The 22,467-nt window shown below is 40.7% G+C and overlaps 2 protein-coding genes across 2 annotated transcripts; one reads left to right on the top strand and one right to left on the bottom strand.

The window, feature by feature from the left end:
• Window positions 1–8,448: 8,448 nt before the first annotated feature.
• On the bottom strand, window positions 8,449–16,042 carry RBM15 (RNA binding motif protein 15). The gene is made up of 2 exons (XM_059927499.1): window positions 12,869–16,042; window positions 8,449–8,810 (listed from the first exon to the last, which is right to left on the bottom strand). Exons 1-2 carry the CDS (start codon window positions 15,732–15,734, stop codon window positions 8,788–8,790), a joined length of 2,889 nt encoding a protein of 962 aa, XP_059783482.1. The 5' UTR covers window positions 15,735–16,042; the 3' UTR covers window positions 8,449–8,787.
• A 356-nt stretch (window positions 16,043–16,398) lies between these two features.
• LOC132362539 (uncharacterized) lies at window positions 16,399–21,324 on the top strand. Its single transcript, XM_059917260.1, has 5 exons — window positions 16,399–16,537; window positions 16,676–16,961; window positions 17,254–17,315; window positions 20,286–20,400; window positions 21,037–21,324. The coding sequence occupies exons 1-5, from the start codon at window positions 16,399–16,401 to the stop codon at window positions 21,158–21,160; spliced, it is 726 nt and encodes a 241-aa protein (XP_059773243.1). The 3' UTR covers window positions 21,161–21,324.
• The last annotated feature ends 1,143 nt before the right edge of the window (window positions 21,325–22,467 follow it).

Genomic DNA, 22,467 nt, shown 5'->3' with positions numbered 1-22,467 from the left:
TAGTCCTCTGAAGCCATAGTAATAAGATAACTCACCAACTGGCAGGTGTCTTAGGTTCTACGATTAGTGGGTGACTGCCTGGATGAGAACACATGTATGTGCCCAACAGACGACCTCGTCCTGCTTGGCTAAGAGAGGAGAGAAGCTAAAAAACTAGTCAGTTGTACAGTACTTGTTTTATAATGGAAAGAGTCAGACTTTGCCCCAGAGAAGAGACTTACAATTCATGCAGACTTTTTAAATGTCCTCTGTACATATTTTATACCCCAATTTTCACTTACCAGAAAATGACAATAAAGATCTAAGAGGATAAAAACCAATTTTATCACCCCGAAATGAGATATAAGTGAAAGTGAGAATCATCATACTGAGTTCACTGCTTCAAGAAATGTGAAGTCAGAGTCACGAGAAAAATAAATCCATATTCAAACCCTCCTATTACATTAAATGACTTGATGTCAGTTTCCACTCAAGTAAAAATCAGTAGTTCATATTTGCCTTCTAGTACACTGATGTATATATCCTTATGTGAAAACTGATACCATGCCACAGTTAATACGGGTTTATAAATATGGAGTTTAAAAGAAACTTACCCTTTCCCTTTGTGCAGCTCTGACTTCCAACCCAGTTTCTACAGAAACAGAAGGACAAGTGCCAATGCCAGAAGTCTGCCAATTAGAACTCATCTTTTAGTTGCTGAATAATAAAGCCATATCCCAAAGTCGGCTATAGGTTTTTGATTGTCAGTAGTTCCTAAAAAGAAACCCAGGAGGAAAAAAAGACATTTAACCAATTACTCTACTTAGAAATGTTCCCTCCTTTAAACTTGGCTATTAAAAAAAAATAGAGGAGGTAGATCCAATACGATGTGTTAAAATTTTTTTTTTTAAATTGGGGCTTCAGACATCTCTAAACTTAAGGAGCAGCAAATAGAAGAAAAGGCGTCTCTGAAGGTTCAAAATACCTTTAAACCAGTAATATTAAAGAAAAAAACACTCATGTATCACAGAAATAAAGTATTTTCAACCACCAAACCTTTAAGTTCGGATGAATTCATCCTTTTCGTGGAATGAATTCCCAGTAAGATTAATAACACTGCAGAGGGTAAACTTCATAAATGAAATTTGTCAGGAGAAATAAATGATACAGGTAAGTCTCCACTAAAAAATAAAAAAACACCTCTCATGTCTCAGGAGAAATCTATAAATCATAAATGAACCCTAGAAAAGTTTTCTAGAGACGCTGACATTGCTGTGCTTAATGAAAAATCCCTCTAAAACACATATGCCAATTTAAAAGTTAAAAAATTGTGGGATGAGAATAATCTGGCTGCAATTTTTCATTTGATATCAACATGGTTGCTTGGTTAATGTACTTTAGAATCTTTTATCATAAAAACTTATACATTAAAAATAGCATTTCTGTATCTAAATTGATATCATGCAATTTAAATACAGTATTTTCTGAACATTCACATTGGTCCATTCCCTTCAATATATACAAATCTTGTTGCTATGTGAGGAAAAGCAGTTTATTAATGAAGTTATTATCATACAATAATTTAAAAACAAAAGCAATTAGGAACCACTCCTCAATCCCGTCCATATCCGTCCCCTCCATAGAAAACTCTGAACCTACCTCTACCAAATTTTCTAAATTATGGGGTACCTATCAGTACAGTGTCTCAAATATCCTCACCTGTATCTATAAAAAAATAACATGTTCTTTCTCACAATGAAAAGAGTGGGCTATAACAGAATAGGAGGGAGAGAAAAAAATGTAAGTATAACAAAATAAGCAAGAACCAACCAACTAGGATAGACAACAATAACCCCTCCCCTATCTTGGTGGCAGAGACCCTCTGGTAATTCTCTGGTCACCAGAAGCTCACTACCTACGAACTCTTGTTCTTACTTTTCTTATTGAAATATTTTTTTAAAATCTTTAAAGTAAATGTCATTGACTAATGCACAAATCTGAGAATCTTATGCATGAGGGATAAGATTCTAATCACCCATTTTTACTACAAAGGACATTTATGTATCTGCATCTTAATAAGTACTTCTCAAACCTTCCAGTACAGAGGAATCACCTAGGGATCTGAGTCCATTCAGTGGGTCTGTGTGAGGCCTTGCAATTCTACATTTCTTAACAAGCTTCTAGGTGATGCTATTACTGCTGGTCTGAGAGCCACACTTTCAACAGCAGAAATTCTAGAAGACTAAACAATATACATACTCTACTGAACCCAAATTATACTCTGAAAGTTTTTGGCTTTGATGTTCAAACAGTTTTTAAGAGGCTGACTGTGCGTGTGTTGGTCCGTATGTTTAAGATTTGTCTCTAGGGCAGTGGTTCTCAACCCTGGCTACATACTAGAATCACGTGGGCACTTAAAACAACAGTGGGGCCTTGGCAGAGCCCCACTGTACCTAGATCAATTTAAATCATCTACAAGAGACTCCCAGCTATTGGTATTGAAAAGTTCCTCGGGTGATTTTAATGCACAGCCAGGTTTGAGACCTCTGCTACAAAATGCAGAAAAATTCTAAAGAGTGTATTTATTGAAGTGTTTCTCTATAAAAGAATATACACAAATGATATGCTTATCTTGGGAGCAAGGTAAAACTACTGACAGTCAATTTCTATATGCTAAAATACAATTTTATCAAACAATACTTTTCTCGATATGTCTTAAAAATATGTAATAAAAATATATATGTATATGGTACCTCAAAGTGTTAATTTTACCTGTAATAATATTTCTACCCTGAACACAGATGCAGTAACAAGCTTATGCATGACAGCTTTTCATTAAGCCCCTTTCTTGGGTAAAAGGAAAATCTGCTGGTTACATGAGAAAGGTCAGATACTAATTCAGTACTTTAAAACTGTATACACACATGTAGCTGGCTTGCATAGGATGACAGCCATTCCACAAAAACCCTCTAAATTGATCTTTAGTATGGAAGTTTGGTTTGATACCACTAGAAAAATTACAAGTTATGAAATAGAGAAAACACGGTCAGTGTGTTATAGCAGAAACTATATGTGACTATAGTGTAAACTGTCATGACAGTTTGCTGAAAGCGGAAAGAATAAAAAATGACATGTTGAGAAAATGAAGATGTACAAGGAGGAAGACCTCAGGGTAGTCAACAATTATGAGCCTGAAGAAGAAATAAAATCTCTATTACAGTATTTAAATAAAAGAACACTGCTTATCTCTGAGCAAGAACATATTCACAGTTTTGCAGAGAATTTGAAATGTTCATTTATCTTTGAAGGAAATTTTATCTTTGATGTGTAAAATGGTTGAAAGATTTCCTGTTTTGAATTACTCATACTGTGTCTTCAATTTCTGTAGCTAATTAATTAATTCTTCAAATATTTGGGTACCTATTATATACGAGGCACTATTCTAGATCTTGGGAGTAATTGAAAGAAATCTGAAAGACATTTATTTGTTACTTTCCTGAGACACATAGTCAAATCCTGATCAAATCACTTCATCCCCCTGCTTAAAACCTCCAATGGCTTTCCACTGCATTCAGCTTTAGAATACAATCTAAACCCTTAGTCCTTGGCAACAAGGCCCTAACTTAGTTTACTACTTCCCTTCTTTCATAAGATTATGAGCTCCGTGAGACATAAGGAGCTGTTTTCCTCACCAATATACTCCCAAGACCTAGAATACTACTTGATACATAACAGGTACCTAAATATTTGAAGAATTAAATAATTAGCTATACCAATCAAAGACAAACCAAGTATTGATAATTCAAAATGGGAAATCTTTCAACCATTTACAAGTCAAAGATACACTCAACTTTACCTATAATTCCATTGTATCTCAATCCTATTAGTAACCTAGTTAGGAGGTATGAGAGAAAAGTGATGGTTCATTCATGGAAAACAACTTAACGTTGTGTACATACACATATACTCACTCAATCCTACAATCGCTTTCAATTTCAAAATAGACTACAATCACATTATTTTTTAGATTAACTGAAAACTCAAGGATACCTCAATCAGTTTCTGGCTATGTACCCCTTAGCCAAGTCATAAAACTTTTCTGGTACCCCTTTAGCATTTCATAAACTAAACAGCAACGCTTCTTCACAGACAGTTATAAGGTAAAATTAAATACTAAGCTAGATTGAATTCCTGGGAGATATAATTACATGACTATAAAACTATTACTTAAGTGACAATTTTAAGTAATAAATTCCACGGCATTTGCAGTTTCATTCTGCTTGTCTCTTCAATAGCTCTGAATTTATCTTCTGGAAGCTCCTCTCAGCTTCAGAATCTGAACACTATTCTGGCTCTCCTACCTGAGCCTCTTTTCTAGCACCATCTTCCCTTCCCATGCCTTAAATATGACATTACCCCAAGTTTATACTTCAACACTCTACTCTCTGTGGCTTAGTGCTGCTCAACCCATGGCCACTGACCACAGACTACATCAGAATTACCCGGAGGGCTTGTAAAAGAACAAAGACTCCTGGGCCATGTTGGCCCTAACAAAGCCCAGAATTTCTGGGGTTGGAGCCAAGGGCCTGTATGTTTCCCAAGAACCTCAAATGCTGATACACTATAGTTTGAAATACACTATCCAGACATTTTCTCAAGCTTGCAGCTTTAATCCCATCCCAGCCTCTGGAAAAAAGTGAGGTATGACAGTACAGTGACCAAGAGCCCTAGCTAGAACAAAAGCCTGGTTAGAACCCTGGCTCTATCACTTACTAGCTGTCAGATTATGGTCTGTGGTGAAAAGTACATGAGAGAATGTTTGTTGAGGACTTGGCAGAATGCTATTGAATAAATGACTGCTATCAGTCTTGTTGCTTTACATCAGCATCCCTCAACTGATTATCCATCCTCACTCCCCACCTGCCTAAAACTGGCTTGCCTTTCCGGACTCCCTATTTTGTTGACCCAACTACATTACTAGTTTTCTAGACTCAGCCTGCATCTTTTCCATGTATCAACTTCTATTATTATTCATGCTTCTTGGCCTGACATCTCAATCCCAACCTCCCTCCACCATTCTATATCCTTCTCTAACTAACAAACTATTTTGTAAAGCCTTTCCTGACCACCCCAGCTTAAAGTTCATATACTCAATCATATACCCATATGGCCAGTAAAAATTCAATTAATCAAATTTGACCTGTGACATCTCTCCCATAGTTGTCTTAAACTATGAACTTTTTCCCCTGATATTTAACTATTTACCTGTTTATATCTAGTTTCTCCAATTAGAGTACAAGTTGCTGACAGGGGTAGAGACTATTTGATACTTTGTCCTATATACTCAGCATCTTAGTTCTTAACATACAGCCAGCATTTAATTTATACAGGAACTCTACCTGAATGCTTAATATCACAGCATTTGGGTACAGAAGCATGTTAAGTAATTTTACCTCAAAATCAAAATCTCTTTTTGGTTGCTTCCTAGCAGCAATCTTGTCTGAGGTTTAAAGGAATTTTGTTACTCAATAAACTCCTCTGCTTAGAACTTATAACTAGGTTATAATTCAAGTTTTTAAGTAAAAAGCCTATTTTAACCAGGAAAGCTTAAAAAGAGCAAACTGGAATGGGAAATGGTGGTGATGGTCAGATAAGCCATAACCATATATCTTATTGCAAAGAAGAAAAATAGATGCTGTACAAGCCATAAGCACTAAATTTATTGCCTCAGATAAACAGCTTGTAAATATTAATGTGCCTTAAGCTACCAAAGTGGCAATTTATAAAATCTAGGTTGTTTTACTAAAGTCAGGGTAATCCCCATTTTCAATTTTAATACAACCAGACTTTTCAAAATGAGCACAAGTCAACTCAGGGGTGTTCTTGGAACTATTTCCTTTATAGTAGAACCCTAAATTTAGATCATACAAAAGACACTGGAAAACCACACATATAATTCCAAAGGGCAGTTTCCAATTTATAAAACCAGAACTCTAGATCTAATACTCAACCCAATTAATATTTTTTCTTCATGGTGTAGCTGGAAATAAAATGATTTCATGAGTAGTTTCAAAAAACTGTGTATCTTTCCATTTTGCATGACATGGTTCCATACACAAATAAACAAATGCCCTGTCTGCAACATTATTTCTTCTTCTTGAGAGATGAAGAAAGATACCAAACATGGAGAAATATGTAGAGCGTAACAAAATCTTCCTCAAATTGCCACAGTGATTTTAAATATTTTTTTACTAACTGTAAAAACTACTTAATGGGCTTTCAGTAGTCAGAGAAAGAAAACACACTGGAAATTAACATTTCCAACAGAAATAAACTGTTTAAAGAAATGTACATGAGAGATCATTTAGCAAAGCTTTAAATGGCAGCCAACTCATAAGCACATGTTTTAAAAACTGTTGAAAATTACATACTGAGAACCTAAAAACCATCGTACTTCTCTTTTCCCCTTTGGAAAGAGATGAAAAACAAAAATCTCATGAAAAAGAAAAATTCTCTTCAAAATATCTGATCCCATTTAAAATAAAGCAAGGAAACCTAAGTTGTATTATACATTTAAGAAGTTGTGCTTGTATTAAGCGGCCAAAGCCTCACACCTGATTAATGTTGAAGGGAGGGGCTGGAAGGGCTCAGAAGGCTGGCAGGGCTAAATGGACAATGAAAATGGTTAAGAGCTAGATCTTCCTCAACACTGCCCATTCACCTCCTAAAGTTCATTGTAGCTACCTAATTTTATAATTAAATAAATCTCCCTGTGGAAAAAGAAAAAAATTAACTATTTTGGCTATACTATCTGTCATTCCCAGTCTGATAATACACTTTTTTGCTATACATACTAAAATATTCTTAACTTGGAGGTTTAGAAACCAGTGTTTGTAATAAGCAACATTTTTATACCAGTTGAGTTCTTCCAGCACCATTAAATCACCACTAAGGGTGAAGGCTATGGCTAAGAGAAAACGTCAAATTTTTGTAGGTCCAAATCCATAACCAGGATTTTAATACGTTGGCTCTCACATTAAAATAATTTTTTCAAACGTTAAAACAAATTTTAAAACTTAGAAAAATCAAAATACCAAGTAGGACAAAAGTTCTGGCCTGCAACTTTGTTAATACAACACTTTGCTGAGGGGAGGAAGCTAGTAACAGCAGCAGAGTGCCTAAAGACTTCCAATCAGAGAAACATACCCCAAAACATTAAAAGCCCTCACCCTATTAATTATAATGCATTTTGACCTCTAAAAACCCTCTTACCTGTTTACAAGAGTTTATACAGCTGTTTGCCACTGGAACACCACCTTGCAGAGTATAAGCGTGGCATCCTTTGTTGATAATCACCTGTTGCCTAAGTAATCATCATCCCGCATGGAGACAGACAGCACTAGGGCTCTTCCATCCGAGGTTAAAATTCAAAACAAGCCCAACAAGCCTGCATTTCAAGGTGGTCTTCGTCTGCAACTAGTTAAGTTTAAAACTGGCAAACAACAATGGTGTCTGAAGCCAATGGTGCAGCACTGCTGGCTTCCTCTTGAACTCCAGCGTTGTCACTGTGCACCGAAGTCTCCTGCTGCAAACAGGGGAGTTGTTCTCCTGTACTGGAAACAGCTTCCAAAGCTCAGGAGCCCCTGTACAGGATAATGCAGGAACTAAAGGCAAACACTTTTTCCTCCTTAAGGATGCCTCCATTTTTTCCTCACAATCTGTACTACCAACCGAAGTGACTGGGCCTGAGTGTGCGTTCGTACCTATGAAACCGTCACGGTGCATGCACATCCAAGGCATGTGGAACCACAGGTCAAATAAGGCACAGATACCAAGTAACGGTTCTAATTACAAACGCTAGCTCTCAGGAACTCTTCATCCATTCAGAGCTAAACCCATCACTGCATAACTCTGGCAAGAAGCCCCTGAAGATGGAGGAGCTCCTCAAATGTGTCAGGAAAGGCTTTATTAACATCATCATTAACATTTAAAAAGCAAGCGGAGCATTTCTCCTTCTTTTGGCAATTTGGTGCAAATGTTAAGAGCAAGATAAAGCAATTTCAAACTTTTCTTCAAATTAAAAATGAAACTAAGGCCAAACGTGATGGGTGAACAAAATAAATCAAAACTTAAATTTCAGCAACTCCGGCTCTTCAAACCAGCAAAGCCCCCGACTCGTGCACTGTGGTGAGGCTTACGGTGCTTGCCCCGGCTTCTTGCGTGCCAGCAAACAGCACCATTTCCTCATCAACTTGAGGACTCAGAAGCAAATGATCCCCTTCACTGCAAACAAAGGGGGTCACAGTAACACTAGTGATCCTTCAGAATTGACACACTGTGATAGTCAAAATGATGGTCTCCCTGCTTCTTGCTCAAGACATACAAGATCTGAGCAGCAGCAAGTACCCCCTCAGCTGCAAACAAAGGGGTCAAAGGTTTGCCGTCAATTCACTTCCAGGCAGAAAAACATTTTCCTCAAAAGAAACAATTTATTTAGAATAAAACAAAAGCAGCTCAACTGTGAGCGCACGTTTGAGTGACAGCTACTTTTAAGCTGTGTGAGCCATAAAAAGGGTTTTTCTTTTCCAGAAATCTTGTGTACACAGCACAAAGCAAGGTCATTTTTTTTCCACTTAAAACACCGGCATTGGCATCACAATAGCAGATACACAACTTTAAGCTGCCATTTTAGTAAAATGCACAAATACTAAACAGATTAGCTTTCTTCCATCAAGAGGCCCATGTAAACTCCACATAAGCCACAACTTCTCTTCAAAAAGGTCCATTAGAGCTTTGAATTCTGTATCTTCATCCGTTGTTCACCAGTTTTGCTTGCGGGGGGGGGGGGGGGGAGGGGAAAAAGGTTATTCAGTACAAATGCTTACAATATTAAAAATATATATATTTCCCCTATGCCATTATAGCTGAACATAACATTAACAAGACCTTCCTGGATAGTCCACCTTGACTTCAAAAAGCACCAATAATACCCACTGGCACAAACCTTGAAATGAATTTACTGTATGAATAGACAACAAGTAGAACAATAAGGGTGGATTTTTTTTTAAAGACTGCAATTAAGTGAGGATTATAGGACTGAAAATATCCTTGGTACTCATGTAACTGAGTAAAACATATCAAAAAAACTCAGAAAAAAGTAAGTTTACAATCAATTTATAATCAATATATTCTAAATATAACTTAAAAAATGAAACTATAAAAAGGAGTTTAGTCAAACTTTTACCCCCTCTATTTTCATTCTGTAATTTATATGGAGCAATACAGACCTACTCCATTACTGTAGAAAGGGGTCAAGATACAAAGCCTTTTAAAAATCCACCTTCATCTGTGTTACCAAAGACAGCAGCTGTTTTTTTCTTTTAAGAAAACCCTCATACAAACAATCGCTAAACAGCCAAAGAACACTGTAGGACTTTTACTTTCCAACTCTGTTTACATCATACATATAAAACTCTTCATTAAGCTAGACAGTTCACCGTAGTTACCTGAAATCGTTTTCTCCCTTTAGGCACATCACTATAACCAGAATGTTAACAGGGTCAGCTCCATTTCTCTTCTTGTTCTCATACCTAACTCCTATCTCCAAACCAAACACTGTGGCAGACAGAAAAAAAAATGTCCAGAAATTCTCTCCAAAAATTTTTTCACAAAAAAGGTCATTAAGGCCCTCTTCTCAACAGGATTTCCTAGTTCTGTTACCACAGTTTTTGGTGAGTGGTTCCTATAGGGAGCCAAACTGCAGTTCAAGCTGTACCTGCAAATGAGCAATTTCACTGTCTGAAGAAAGTGGATTTAAAATCAAAAAGACAAAAAAATTGTCAGTGAAAACCTGCTCATAAAATAGTTTTTAAATAAACCTAAACAAGTGTTTGACTCAGAAAGCAACACACACCTTACTTTTACTATTGTATCTCAAATGATCTGAGTTAAGAAGGTCCAGAGTATATATATTACCTTCAAAATGTGACAAGAGCTTATACCAGCCAGAGGATGGACATTTTAAGATATAATCCTTAAAGGGAAAACTCTATCTACTCTCAGGTGAGAGTCAAAATATACATCTTAAACCAGGAATTTAAATTTTTTGCGTGGAAAACTCTTTATAGGAATCCCAGTTATAACCAACAAAATAATATGAAAAAATTGGCTAGGAGCTGAATGATTAATTTTTCATAAACTTTGAAGTTGTGATTAAAAATCTAAATTAGCTTGGCTTTTTTTTTTTTTTTTAACCAGTAATACTTAATAAGTTGTTTAATGATATACTGAAGAAATTCTTTCCATCCATTTGAACTGAGTTCCAAAAAAATCAATTAAACAAATACATTTTTTTAAAGTAAAAGAAACAATTGGTTGTTACAAAGAACATCCAATGTTGAGATTATGAAATTCTGGCTAATGAGAATTAGAACCAGATAGTTTTAGACATTTGTTTTCATTACACTCTGAAGTTTTAAGTAGTTTACCAATATTATGAACCTGCACAACAGAACGAGCAACACAAATTAAGAGATTCATCTGAATGATGGCACTCTGCAGGTACACACCAAACTAAACATAATTAGTTATAATACATACATTTAGAAATGGTATCAAGCCATTGTTTCAAAAACATTGAAGCACAAACTGCCCAGATCTAACAAAAGCCACAATGTCAGATAAAGATTCAAACAAACATGGAGCAAAACCCACAGTACTCTGCTCTTCGGTAAGCTGTCACATCAACTTAAAAAAAAAAAAAAAGAAAACCACACACACTTTGGATTAGAGTAAAATTAGATGTCATGGACTTCACCCCCTAAAAGAGTAAAATCATTTGTCCAGCCATCTTATCAAAAGATATTCGAAAGTTAATGGTTAGTGAGATTATTTAAACTGGAAAAAATGTATCTAGCCACAAATTGTACTTTGACCCCACTTATGCACAGACTGCACACTTGCATAAGTTTCTGAACAGGTGCCTACTCCACATTAGCATGTCAAGCAAAGCTTTTTAAAAGCAAAAAGGACCAAAAGTCTTAATTGTAGGATTTCAGGTATTTTCCCTACAGGCACACCAAGGACCTTTGTGCTTATGGCCTAGTATCTTCCTTCTCTCAAAATGGCTAGTTTTTCCAGTTTAAAAACAAAAAATACAAAAACTTCCAAACTTAAAAAGAAAATTTACAAATGCATAGTGAAAACCAAAAAGGATGACACAGAGTGATGAGGCTTTCATGCTGACATGCATTAGACACCTGTCATAACGGACAATTAAAAATTACATGACGTTTCCCTGGGTTATTATTGGTGCTATTTCAAAACTATCAGCTTTGATAACAGAAAGAAAACAGTTGGGTTCTGCCAGGCTTTCAAGAAGTCACTCACACAGACTAGAAACATGACCATGATCCAAAGGTCCTCAAGTTTCTAATCATAATTAAACATAAAAGGCCTTAGCTAAAGTCCTCAACATTTAAATCACGGGGGAAATATACCTACAAATGACCTGAGAAACTAGGGGTGGAGGTGGTGGGGGTAGATGAAAAAAAAAAGACAAACAAGGAAAACACCCATTACTGTTAAGCAGCAAAAACCCTTGTTAAAAACCAGAAGTTGATATAATCTTCAGTTTTGGAAAAAAAACTGTCAGGATGGGCTAAATTATTTTGTATTAATTCCAGCTGTCTGAGAAAATAAACCACTAAAAAAGGGTTTTCCTAAACTGACATTTCAATTCTCTGTGGTTGGACACCAGTGAAAATATAAACACAAAATTTCAAAGATATTCAAAATATTTTCAATAATGTAATGTCATCGCTACTGTTTAAATATGAAAATAAAAATACAAGCAAAATTTGGAGAGTATGTCAAAGGCATTTCACGATGACATAAAAAAATCTGCAATCCAGCTATGGCTGATTAATGCCCACTGAAACAAAAGATGACTTATGAGCCTGCAGACAACTCTTCTTTCTATTACTGAAATCAGAAATTTGAATGGATACAAAAATAAAAACTCATCTCTCATGAAAAACACAAGTTTTGAAATATGCACAATTAAATTAGAACTGTACCTGCTACATCTCTCTGAAAAAGTCAGTGAAAACACCACCACACACCAACGACTGACCAAAGAATTCTGATTTTAAAAGCACCTACTCACTTCCTGCATACTAGTGTAAGCGTAAGACATATGTGGTCTGTAACATATTCCTCAATGTTTACTGAACAGTTACTGCTACAAACCAAAAGTGCATATACAGGATACAGAACTCAAGAGCTAATGATGAAAATGTGTATGTTAAAGCAAACTCTCTGGGAATAAACCATGTATTTTAAGAGAAATACTCAAATACCTGAATAAAATAATCACAATGTTATATGATTTACCAGCTTATACTAATGAGATCCCTGATCAAATTTCAGCCTCAAAAACATTTCTGGTACAGGAATTATTTACCTACATACCAATCAAGCCATTTTTAGGTGTATATTATCATCTTTATATAGTCAGTGGGCTCTTTGTTTTCCAAATTCTGACTTTTCAAATTTCTGGTTTTGTAACTTGGAGGATTTTTTTAAGCTTAAGGTTAAAAAAGAAAAAAACTGCAGAAAAAGAGGAAAAAAGTTACTCATAAGAGTGGGAACTCCTAATTAAATTCATTTGCCTGCTACCTTTAGGGCATCCCTTTCACTTAAAGTAATAGCTAAACTCTCCTGACTTCTATTTTAAAGAGGTTTATAAAAATATAAAAAAGAAAAAAGCTACAACTAAACAACTAATTAAAAAGAAAATTGCATCCGATGCTGTATCCCATCCCACATCACAAAACAGGAACCATGTCAAAGTACTAAATACAAGTTACATATGGACTTTAAGACGCACCACGGACAATGATCATGACCAGGTAATCTTCTTCAGATTTGGCCAGTGCCTTGGCAGGGGAATCCAGGAACTGCTGGGAGAACTCACAGGGTGGGAAGGCATGAAGGACTCCGGTGTTTTCCTTGTCTTTGTTGCCCCCCACAGGGAGGCTGATCACCCCAGCGGCCTGCTTTTGCTTTAAATAGGACACGAGGTTCCTAAGTGGCCTCTGAGTAGAGGTGGCAGTGTCTGAGGTGGCCGAGGAAGAGGAGGACCTGCTATCAGAACTTCCAGGCACAGCCAGAAGAATAGCATAACCATTGGGCCCTGCCACTTTGATGCGTCGAGTTACTTCATCCAACTTGGGCTGGTCCAAACGAAGACGCTGAGTGATCTTGAGCTGGGCCACTTTGCCTCCAGTTGAGCCCTCCACAAGAAGACTACTAGCCACCTGGAGGTCGCCCTGCAACAGATGCATGTTGGAAGGAAAGTTGCTGTTCTTCAACAGAAGCATGCCCTGCCAGGCCAAACAGAGTTTGGGAGAGGCTGCTGCTGCAGGGGCTGTCCCACCATCCTGTTTCTGGGAAGGGGACTTCAGCTTCGATGAAGCAGTGCTGGTGCTGGGTGCGCTCCCATCAGACCGGTCTTCTTTTTTCAGAGGGCTTTTTCCCTCAGTGGAAGCAGCTGTCCGGTGCTTCCTATCCCGTTCAGCTGATGCAGAGTTTTTACGGTCTCGCTTGTCACCCTGGCTCTTCTCCAAACTACCTCGTCGGTCTCTGATTGGAGACGGCCTTTCCAAGAGAAGACGGGAAGATCGATCATTGTCACTGTTGTAGCGATCCCGGCTACTGCTCAATTCTGGACTGCGGTCAGGAGAAGGTGCGCAATGACGTTTTCGTGGTCGGTCACTCTCCGGGGACCTATCCAGATGCCGTCCCCCGCTCTCCTCAGGCAGCCTTCGCTTCCTAGGTTGGTCTCTGCTGCTGGGCAGATCTCGATCACCTCTGTCCCGGTCCAAGGACCAGCCATCCCGCCTGCGATCCAGGCTATCCAGTGGCTCATAAGCAGGCACAGCAGTAGCTGCAGTCCGAGTGCTGCGTTCACGAACTGGGGGCGGGGGTGGCACCCAATCGGAGTCAGGATAAAGGTCCCTATCACGATCTCTGTATAGTAACGGTGGTGTCCTGTCCCGAGCACCCCTCAAAGGGTCAGGTGCCCGGTGTCCAAAAGCATCTGTCACCAGTTCATAATGAGTTAAGGGCAGAGGCTGCAGATATTGCTGCTGGTAACGATGTTCTGTGTCTGCAAAGTCTACTCTAAGGCGACGATCTGGGCCACCAAGGGGGAAGCCCCGCATATGGGTCCAGGCAGCATGAGCCGCATCCAGGCTTTCGTACTGGATATACGCCCAACTATCCCCTTTGCGGTAGTCAATGGTGCGTATGGTGCCAAATCGGTCAAACTCCCGTGCCAGGGCAGCAAGAGGCACCCAAGGACCCAGGCCACCTACCCAGAGGCGGGTGGTGGGTGTAGCTTTGCCATAACCAATTTTGATAGGATTCCGAATTATAATTTTGCCAGACATTGCTAGTTTGGCCCGGTGAGACATGTCTAGGTTCTCAAATTTAAGAAAGCCATAGGTACTGGTCTGGCCCCGAGAAGGCCTCTTGATATCTACTTCTGTGATGACTCCGAAACGGTCAAAAGCCCTTCTTAGATCACTCTCTGTCACAGTGATGTCTAGGTTGCCCAAGAAAAGCGTCCGGTTAGCGCGCTGATCATCCTCGGGTGAGATCTCATCCACTTCTCTGAAAGGAGCAGCACCTGCTCCAGCTCCCACCCTTGGCTCAAGACTGTAGGCTGGGCGTACTCTCTCATAGAACGAGTAGTCTCGCTCTCTCTCCAGGTCTCGGGGCAATGGTGGCGGAGGTGGAGGGGGCAGGCGGCCAAGAGCCAACTGCTGCAACCGGTAGTCTCTGTATCCCAAGGCTGCGCCACCAGGGGAAAGTGATCTCTGGCCTCCACCACCTCCTCCAGGGGGGTGCCGGTGACCACCTACAGAGGACCCGACAACACTGGCTGATGGAGGATAAGAATCTTTGTCTAAAGGGGAGCGGCTGCGGCGCCGGCTCACATACACAGCTTCTATCTTCAGGGGCCGGTCATAGAGCACTAGACGCCCTCTGGCATGCTTGGCCGCCCGCGCGTCCTCTGGCCGCCGGAAGTTCACAAAGGCTACTCGCTCATCCCCGCTGCCAGAACCCGAGAGATGACTGATTTTGACACTTACATCACCGAAGCGTTTGAACTCGTGAAACAGTCCGTCCTCCACCGCTTCGTCACTCAGCTGAGACCCCAACTCGCTTATCTTCAATGTCTTGTATTCCCCGCCGTCCCCGCCGCCAGGAGCTGAAGAGGCGGCCCCAGAGGAACGTGACTCCCCGCCTCCACCCCGGGAGCTGCTGCGCGACTCGCCCCCGCCCGAGGAATTTTTGGTGCTTGGGGAGCTGTAACTATGCAAGCGGCTACTGGAGCTGCCCCCACCGGTGTCGTACTCTCGGCTACCACCTCGGCTGCTAGACTTGTCTAGATGAAGGCTGCGCCGCGACCCGCCGCCGCCGTCGGTCTTTCCGCTGCTGCTCCCATTGCTGCCACCAGAGCCCCCTAACTTCTTGCTCCGCTCCCCGCGGGAAGTCGAGTCCTCACCACCACGGGAGCGTTTCGGCTTGACTGGGGAGCGCTCTTTTCCCTTCATTGTAGCGGGTCGTCGGAGGTCTTCTCCGCGGAACTGATTAACCCGCCGCCCCGCGCTCGTTTCACACAGCGGAACCGCACGCCGCCATCTTGGACTCCGCCGCGGCAGAGCGTCCCGCCCCGCAGTCTTCATTGGTCAATTAGCTCCTCTCTTCTACAGTCTCATTGGGAAAACTATTTGTCTGTCTTTACATCTCCCCGCGCTCCGGGAAGGCGCCCGCCTGACCACTGTTATTGGGTTCCCAACGCCCTAGTCAGAGTACCTCATTGGTTATGTTCGTTGTCCATCTTAACGGTTCCTCGCGCCAGACTGTAGCTCCGCCCCCCGCACTCTATGGTCACCTGACCCTAAGTCTGGAGGCGTTGATTGGACAAAAGGTCTGCCCTGTAACGGTACTTCTTGCGCGGTGAAAGCGGTGATCCCACCTCCTCATCCCTTTCATTGGTTTGTGACCCCGTCCTTTAGCCTACTATTTGGGAAGTCGGGCCATATGTTCTAGCATTTTTTTTCTGAGAGGCCGGGTCACAGCGATCTCGCGAGAGAAACAGAGAGACAGAGAGAGAGAGAAAAAGAGAGGGAGAGGGCTCCCTCCTTCTACCCCCTTCTTCCAACTCCTCCGGCGGCTGAAAGAAGTTTAAATCTGATTGGATGTTGACGAGAAAATTGATAGGCCGAAATAACTGTCCATCACTCGCTTAAAGGGGTAGGCCCATACACTGAGGAAGCTGCCTGAAGGTGAAAGAGTAGAATACGCGCTTGCTCTGCGACGTCAGTTAGACGTCGCGAGACGGTGACCATGAACGAGTTCTGCCTCCCCACGCTTTCTGCGTTCTCCTCTCCAACATTTGTTCGGTCCCGCTGCGTACTCGGTTGTGCTTTGGCCCTCGGACCTCAGAACTTCTGGGCTTCCTACTTCCTACCTGTGTGGGACAAGGGTCTGGGCAGGCTCTCCGGCTGTCGGGACCCACGAACCCTTCAGGAAGCCGTCGCGGGGCGCCCACCGGACACCATCTTAGCCCTCCTGGCCTCTGCGTGGACAGCCTGAAAAAGCCCCACCCCCCCCCATGCGCCAGAAAGCGCTCTGGGGCCCGCGGGGCAGGTGGGCGGGGCCGGGAGTTCACAGTTCACAAAGCTCCGGCTCACACTAACGTCAGGGGCGGGGCGGAGGCAGGACGCGGGCTCTTGGGGACCTGCAGCGGGGACGCAGCATAGCAGAGGCGCAACTCTGGCTCGGGAGCCGGCCTTCCTCTGCGCGTTCCGTTTTCGCCTGAGTGCCCCCGGGCAACCCAGGAGAGTCACTGACGCTTCCAGTTTCGCCGCCCGCGGGCGGGGTGGGGACTGTCGGGCCACGGCGGAGAGGTCAGGGCTTCCTGTTTTGTGTTGCAAATTCACGTGGATTTGGGGTTTTGTAGTCCCGTAATATAGCTGCTTTTGTTTTTTATATGTAGTATCCCTCCCTGTTGAATAATCGAGAGCAATTTACGCTCCATGCAGATGTGTCGCGTTTTTTTCTGTGGCTTCTTGTACGTCCCCCCACCCCCTGTTAGTCTATACTAGAACCCAGTAGAACAGCCACCTTTCTGTCTCTAAACCCGTCTCTTTTAGTTCTTTCAATCGTTAACCGCTTTAAAACCCAACTTTCTTTCCACAGACCTTCATCATGTCAGACGATAAAGCACTTGCGCGAGGTGCCGGAGACCAAGATGATAACAGGTACAGCCTCTGTCCGGCTGCCCACCGTCTGGTGAAGGGAGGTAGTGCTGAGTTCATCACAGGGGTTAGGTTTCTGCAGTCCTCCCCGATATTCTCCGGGCAGAGGTTAAGAGGATTCTTGTACTGATCCTCTTAACCACACCTCTCAAGATCCTATCTGTAAGGAGAGAATGTGAGATGTTTCTTAAAGGCATTTTTCAAGGTAACAGGGTCCCCCAAAATGAAACCTAAACTTGAAACTTTTAAGATTAGGGACTGCAACCTGTTTACCCCAGCCTTAGCCATCCTTCTTTTTATTAAGTAATCTTGAGGAAGGTGAAGATGTGAGCCTTTTGTCTCTTGATTAGATCAAAAAACTTGAAAGAAGCCCAGTATGTAAAAGCATATCTATGATATTGTAGTGTGTAGACATAGTCATTGTATTAAAACAAGCTAGTGAAATAACTTCATGAGACATAGTACGATATGTATAATATGCTACCATTTGTGGTTTTAAAAAATGATATACCTGTATATGTGTTTGTACATTTTTTAATATATATTCATAGAAACTTAATTGAGAATATTAGGAAGTTGTTACTGAGATCATGCTAAGGAGGGGGCTAGGTGGAAAAAGACTCAAGTTTTCATTCTATACCTTTATGCATTATTAAAAGAAAACTTTTGTTTACCATGTGCATGCTATTGCTGTTTCATTTTTTTCAAAATAGCAATTATTTTTACTTTCCTTAAAAAACTTTTTATGGAAAAACTAAAAAATATACAAAAGTAGAATGCTATAAAGAATTCTCTTGTACCCAACACCCAATTTCAACAGTTTTCAAATCATGTCAGTCTTGTTTCATCTACACTGTCCTCTTGCTCTTCCCCCTCTTCATTATTTTGTTCCAGGCTTATCTGCCCCTGACATGGAATCAGTCATTTCTCCTAGGGGTTTTGGTTCCTTTTAGTGGGAAATGATACTTACAGATAGAAATCTGGATGCTAGGGAATTTAAAAAAACACATTATTCAAAAGAAAAACCTTTGCATAGTTAGGGGGTTTCAGTTTTCATCTGTTTCAAGATTGTAGTAACACAACACAAAGTTGAAGTTAAGCCATTATCTGATTACTTTAATCAGTGTTATAGCCAATCCAAATAAATCAGGTTCCAAGGTGACTTTTTGGCCTGAATTGACCTGCTTAGATGACTTACTGATCAAAAAAAAAAAAAAAAGGACCAAATAAGTATAGTTTCCCAAATGTCATCATAGGGACTGAGGGAGCACAAGAATTGAGGGAGAGAAGTCAGAGAGCAATACCAGTATGTGTGGCAGTGCCTGAGGCTCTGCTAGGCTTAGTGGCTTGCCATTTGAAATACTAGGGAGCTTGATGGAAGATACTGCCCACATGTGGCTGCAGTAGGAAGGCTTATCTAAGGGGTGGGGGAGGTGACAGCCTGTCTGGTATCAAGAGGACTGGTAAGTTTAATGGGTAGACAGAAAAGGACTGGATTCCATTATCAATAACAGAGCCAAAATATAGCCTGTGTGGGGGGTGTGTGTGTGTGTGTAGGTATGACAGAATTGAATAATGACATATGTTGATCCAAGCTGTACTTAAAATAAGTGATTTATTTTGTTTTCATTTTCTCTGTGTTTTTTAAAGTATGAAGTGGCTTAGTGTGGTTATATCAGCCTATGTTCACACATGCGCTTTAGAGAGAGCTGAGAGAGGATAAAAGTGATCCATGGTTTAGAGGGCCAGGACTTTAAACACTTTTTCTTGTGTTGGTGAGCGAGTTGTTGAGGTCCAGTCCAGGCTTTCATCTGGTCTCCTTGTGATCTATGGCCAGATTTGTGAGGATAACTGACCGTGAGGAGGATCTTTCAGCGGTCATGAAAACAGAGTTAAGCTACCGAGCTATCATAGCAGCATGTTGATCTCTCCTTTTAATGCCTTGTCGAAAACGAAGAAATAGTGTTGAGGAAAAGCTGCCATTGCCCATTGTGGTGTCAGTGTTGGCCCCTTGGAGCTGTACAACTCAAAGGCCCTAGAGGACGCACCCAGCAGGAGATTGGCCACAACTAGCTGTCTAAATGCTGTGCTTTCTGCATCTCCTTTAAAATCAGTTTTAGATTAAAAAGGAAAGCAAAATAAAAGATGTGCATGGAAGAAAGCTGTGCAATTAAAAGGTATCAGTATGTTTTCAATCAAATGTGTTCTTTCCACCCTCTTCCTTCCTAGGTTTTACTGTTTGTGTATCCTCAATACATACAGAGACAATTATGACTGCAATATGAAATTTATCTTGGGAGCTGAGAGCCCTTTGATTTCCCTGGCAGATGCAAAAAGGCCTGAAGCTGGGAATTAAAAAAAATTTTTTTCCCATCCACAGTAGTGGATTAAAATTTTCTACTTCATTTTCTTTCATAAAGTGAGTGGTCTCCTAACAGTAAGGTTTGTTTTGTTTGCTCTGCAGAAAAAGTGTGTATTTTACCCATAGACATATATGAAATCCCTAAAATAGCAAACAATCATTTGGGACACAGTTTGCATTATAAAGTCACTTATTTGTGGCTTGTAGAATTTTTAAAAACAGCTTTATTAAGATATAATTTACATACCATAAAATTCACCCATTTAAAGCATACAGTTCAGTGGTGTTTAGTATACTTAAAAAGCTGTGCATGTGGTTCATCCTTTAACATTGTTACAGAAAGCCTCTGTTATAATTTCTCCTACATGACTAAGCCCTAATATAATTATCTCTTTCATTTATTTAGACATTTTATAGGGCAGTGTCTAAGAGCATGAACTCTGGAAATAGCCAGCCTGGATTAAATCCCAGCTCTGCTGTGGGTCTCAAGAGTTACTGTTAATCTCTCTGGGCCTTTATTTTCTCATCTGTAAAATGGGAATAATCATAGAACCTCTTTACTGGGAAGATTAAATGGGTTAAAACATACAGTTGACCCTCAGTATCCACAGGTTCTGCATCCTCGGAGTCAACCAACCGTGGGTCATCTGACTGTATTAAGAGCTTAGAAGATGCCTGGTGGTGGTGCAGTGTAGAAGACTCCATGCTCCCAATGCAGGGGCCCAGGTTCGATCCCTAGTCAGGGAACTAGGTCCTACACGGGTGCAGCAACTAAGGAGCCTGCCTGCCACACTAAGACCCAGTGCAACCAAATAAATAAATATTTTTTTAAAAAAAGAAATTATTACTCTAAAAAAAAAAAAAGAGTGCCCAGTACACAGTAAGCATGTATTGCTATTGCTAGTATCTTTTCTCTCTGAACTTGAGTACACAGAATTGGATTAATCATAATCCTTAGTTCATGACACATAATCATCAATGGTCCATCCATGGGCCTTTAAACTTTTCATTTACTTATCAAGAACATAGTGAATACCCATGAACCTATCACTCAATCCAAGAAAAAGACAGTTATCGATAATTTACATCTACATAAATGTTCCTCCCTTACCCACTGCCTACCCTCATAGATGGCTACTATCCTGAATCTGGTAGTTAGAAATCCCTTGTTTTGTTTTAAGAACTTAAAAATTTTTTTATGGAATTTAAAATTTTTTAAAGTAATTTTTAAGTCCCTGTCATGAGGTTTGGGGAAAAAAAAAATATACGAATTCTTTAAAATTCCGTAATATATACGTATGTGTGTATGCACGTGCACTCATGCACGTGCACACACATCACCTTAAAAATATGTTATTTTAGGGCTTCCCTGGTGGCGCAGTGGTTGAGAATCTGCCTGCTAATGCAGGGGACACGGGTTCGAGCCCTGGTCTGGGAAGATCCCACATGCTGCGGAGCAACTAGGCCCAGGAGCCACAACTACTGAGCCTGCGTGTCTGGACCCTGTGCTCCGCAACAGGAGAGGCCGCGATAGTGAGAGGACCGCGCACCGCGATGAAGAGTGGCCCCCGCTTGCCGCAACTAGAGAAAGCCCTCGCACAGAAACGAAGACCCAACATAGCAGTCAATCAATCAATCAATCCAATAAATCTTTAAAAAAAAAAAAATGTTACTTTACTTTTGCTTATTTTGTAACTTTATACTAATTTGTATTTGTAATCTTCCTGAGACTTGCATTTTTCATTCATAATGTTACTATGACTCTTCCACATTATCAGAAAACTTTCAAGGAATGGATCATTTCCTTCTATTTTGATGCCCTGCAATTCTTATGCTACCACACAGTCTAATATGGCTTTTCAAATTCCAGTCATCAAATAACCATTCCAGTCACCCAGCAGGGCAGATGATGGGAGGAACAACAGCATGTCCTCCTCCTCTTAAGACACTACCTGGAAATAACACACTAAAATTATATCTCACTCGCCAGAAGGTAGACCTCTGGCCACACTTAGCAAGGAAAGCTGGGAAGTATATCCTGTATCTACTTTAGCCCAGCTAAAAATCAGGGGTCTTATTTCTAAGGAGAAGGGGGAGAACAGGCATTGGGGTCACCAACAGTCTCTTCCACAACTACCTACTGGGTGAATTACATGACACAATGCATGGAAAGCTCAAGGTACTTAGCAAGGTTCAATTAAAACTGTCATTTCATGATTTCACTTACATTATCCAATTTGATCTTCATAGCAATCATATGAGTTAGGGCAAATATGATTATCTTAATTGCAGATTGGGAAACTATGGTTCAAGAGGCTAATTACAGTTGTTGCTGGTGGTGGTACTTTTTGTTTGTTTTGTTTTAAAGAAAGAGTCCAAGGGAAAGGAGCAGTAGTAGCCCAATTCTGGAGTCCTGGCTTCTCTCAACAAAATCTACCTTCCACAAAGTCCTGTAATTCTATGTTCCGTGACTTTCTGAATCTGGCACATAAGTCTGCAAGGTGGGGGACAACTTAAGTCCACTAACTAAGTCCCACTGTGGGACGCTTTCCACTGTACCCCATATGAACCAGGTTGTTGAAAATGACATGCATGGTTCTCCAGCAGCAGCCTCTCCTTCCCACAGGTTGAAATCTGAACAAGTACATCAGATTACATAATTCACGAATAGATAATAAAAATAAAAGCCAGACTTTACTGAGCACATACTACATACCAGGCATTCTGCAAAAACTTTCCTTACATTGGCTTGCTTCACCCTCACAACAACCCAAGGAGACAGGCAGGCTTATA

Source organism: Balaenoptera ricei, chromosome 1 (genome assembly GCF_028023285.1).
Source record: "Balaenoptera ricei isolate mBalRic1 chromosome 1, mBalRic1.hap2, whole genome shotgun sequence".
NCBI lineage: Eukaryota > Metazoa > Chordata > Mammalia > Artiodactyla > Balaenopteridae > Balaenoptera > Balaenoptera ricei.
This window is presented reverse-complemented; position numbering and strand designations above follow the sequence as displayed.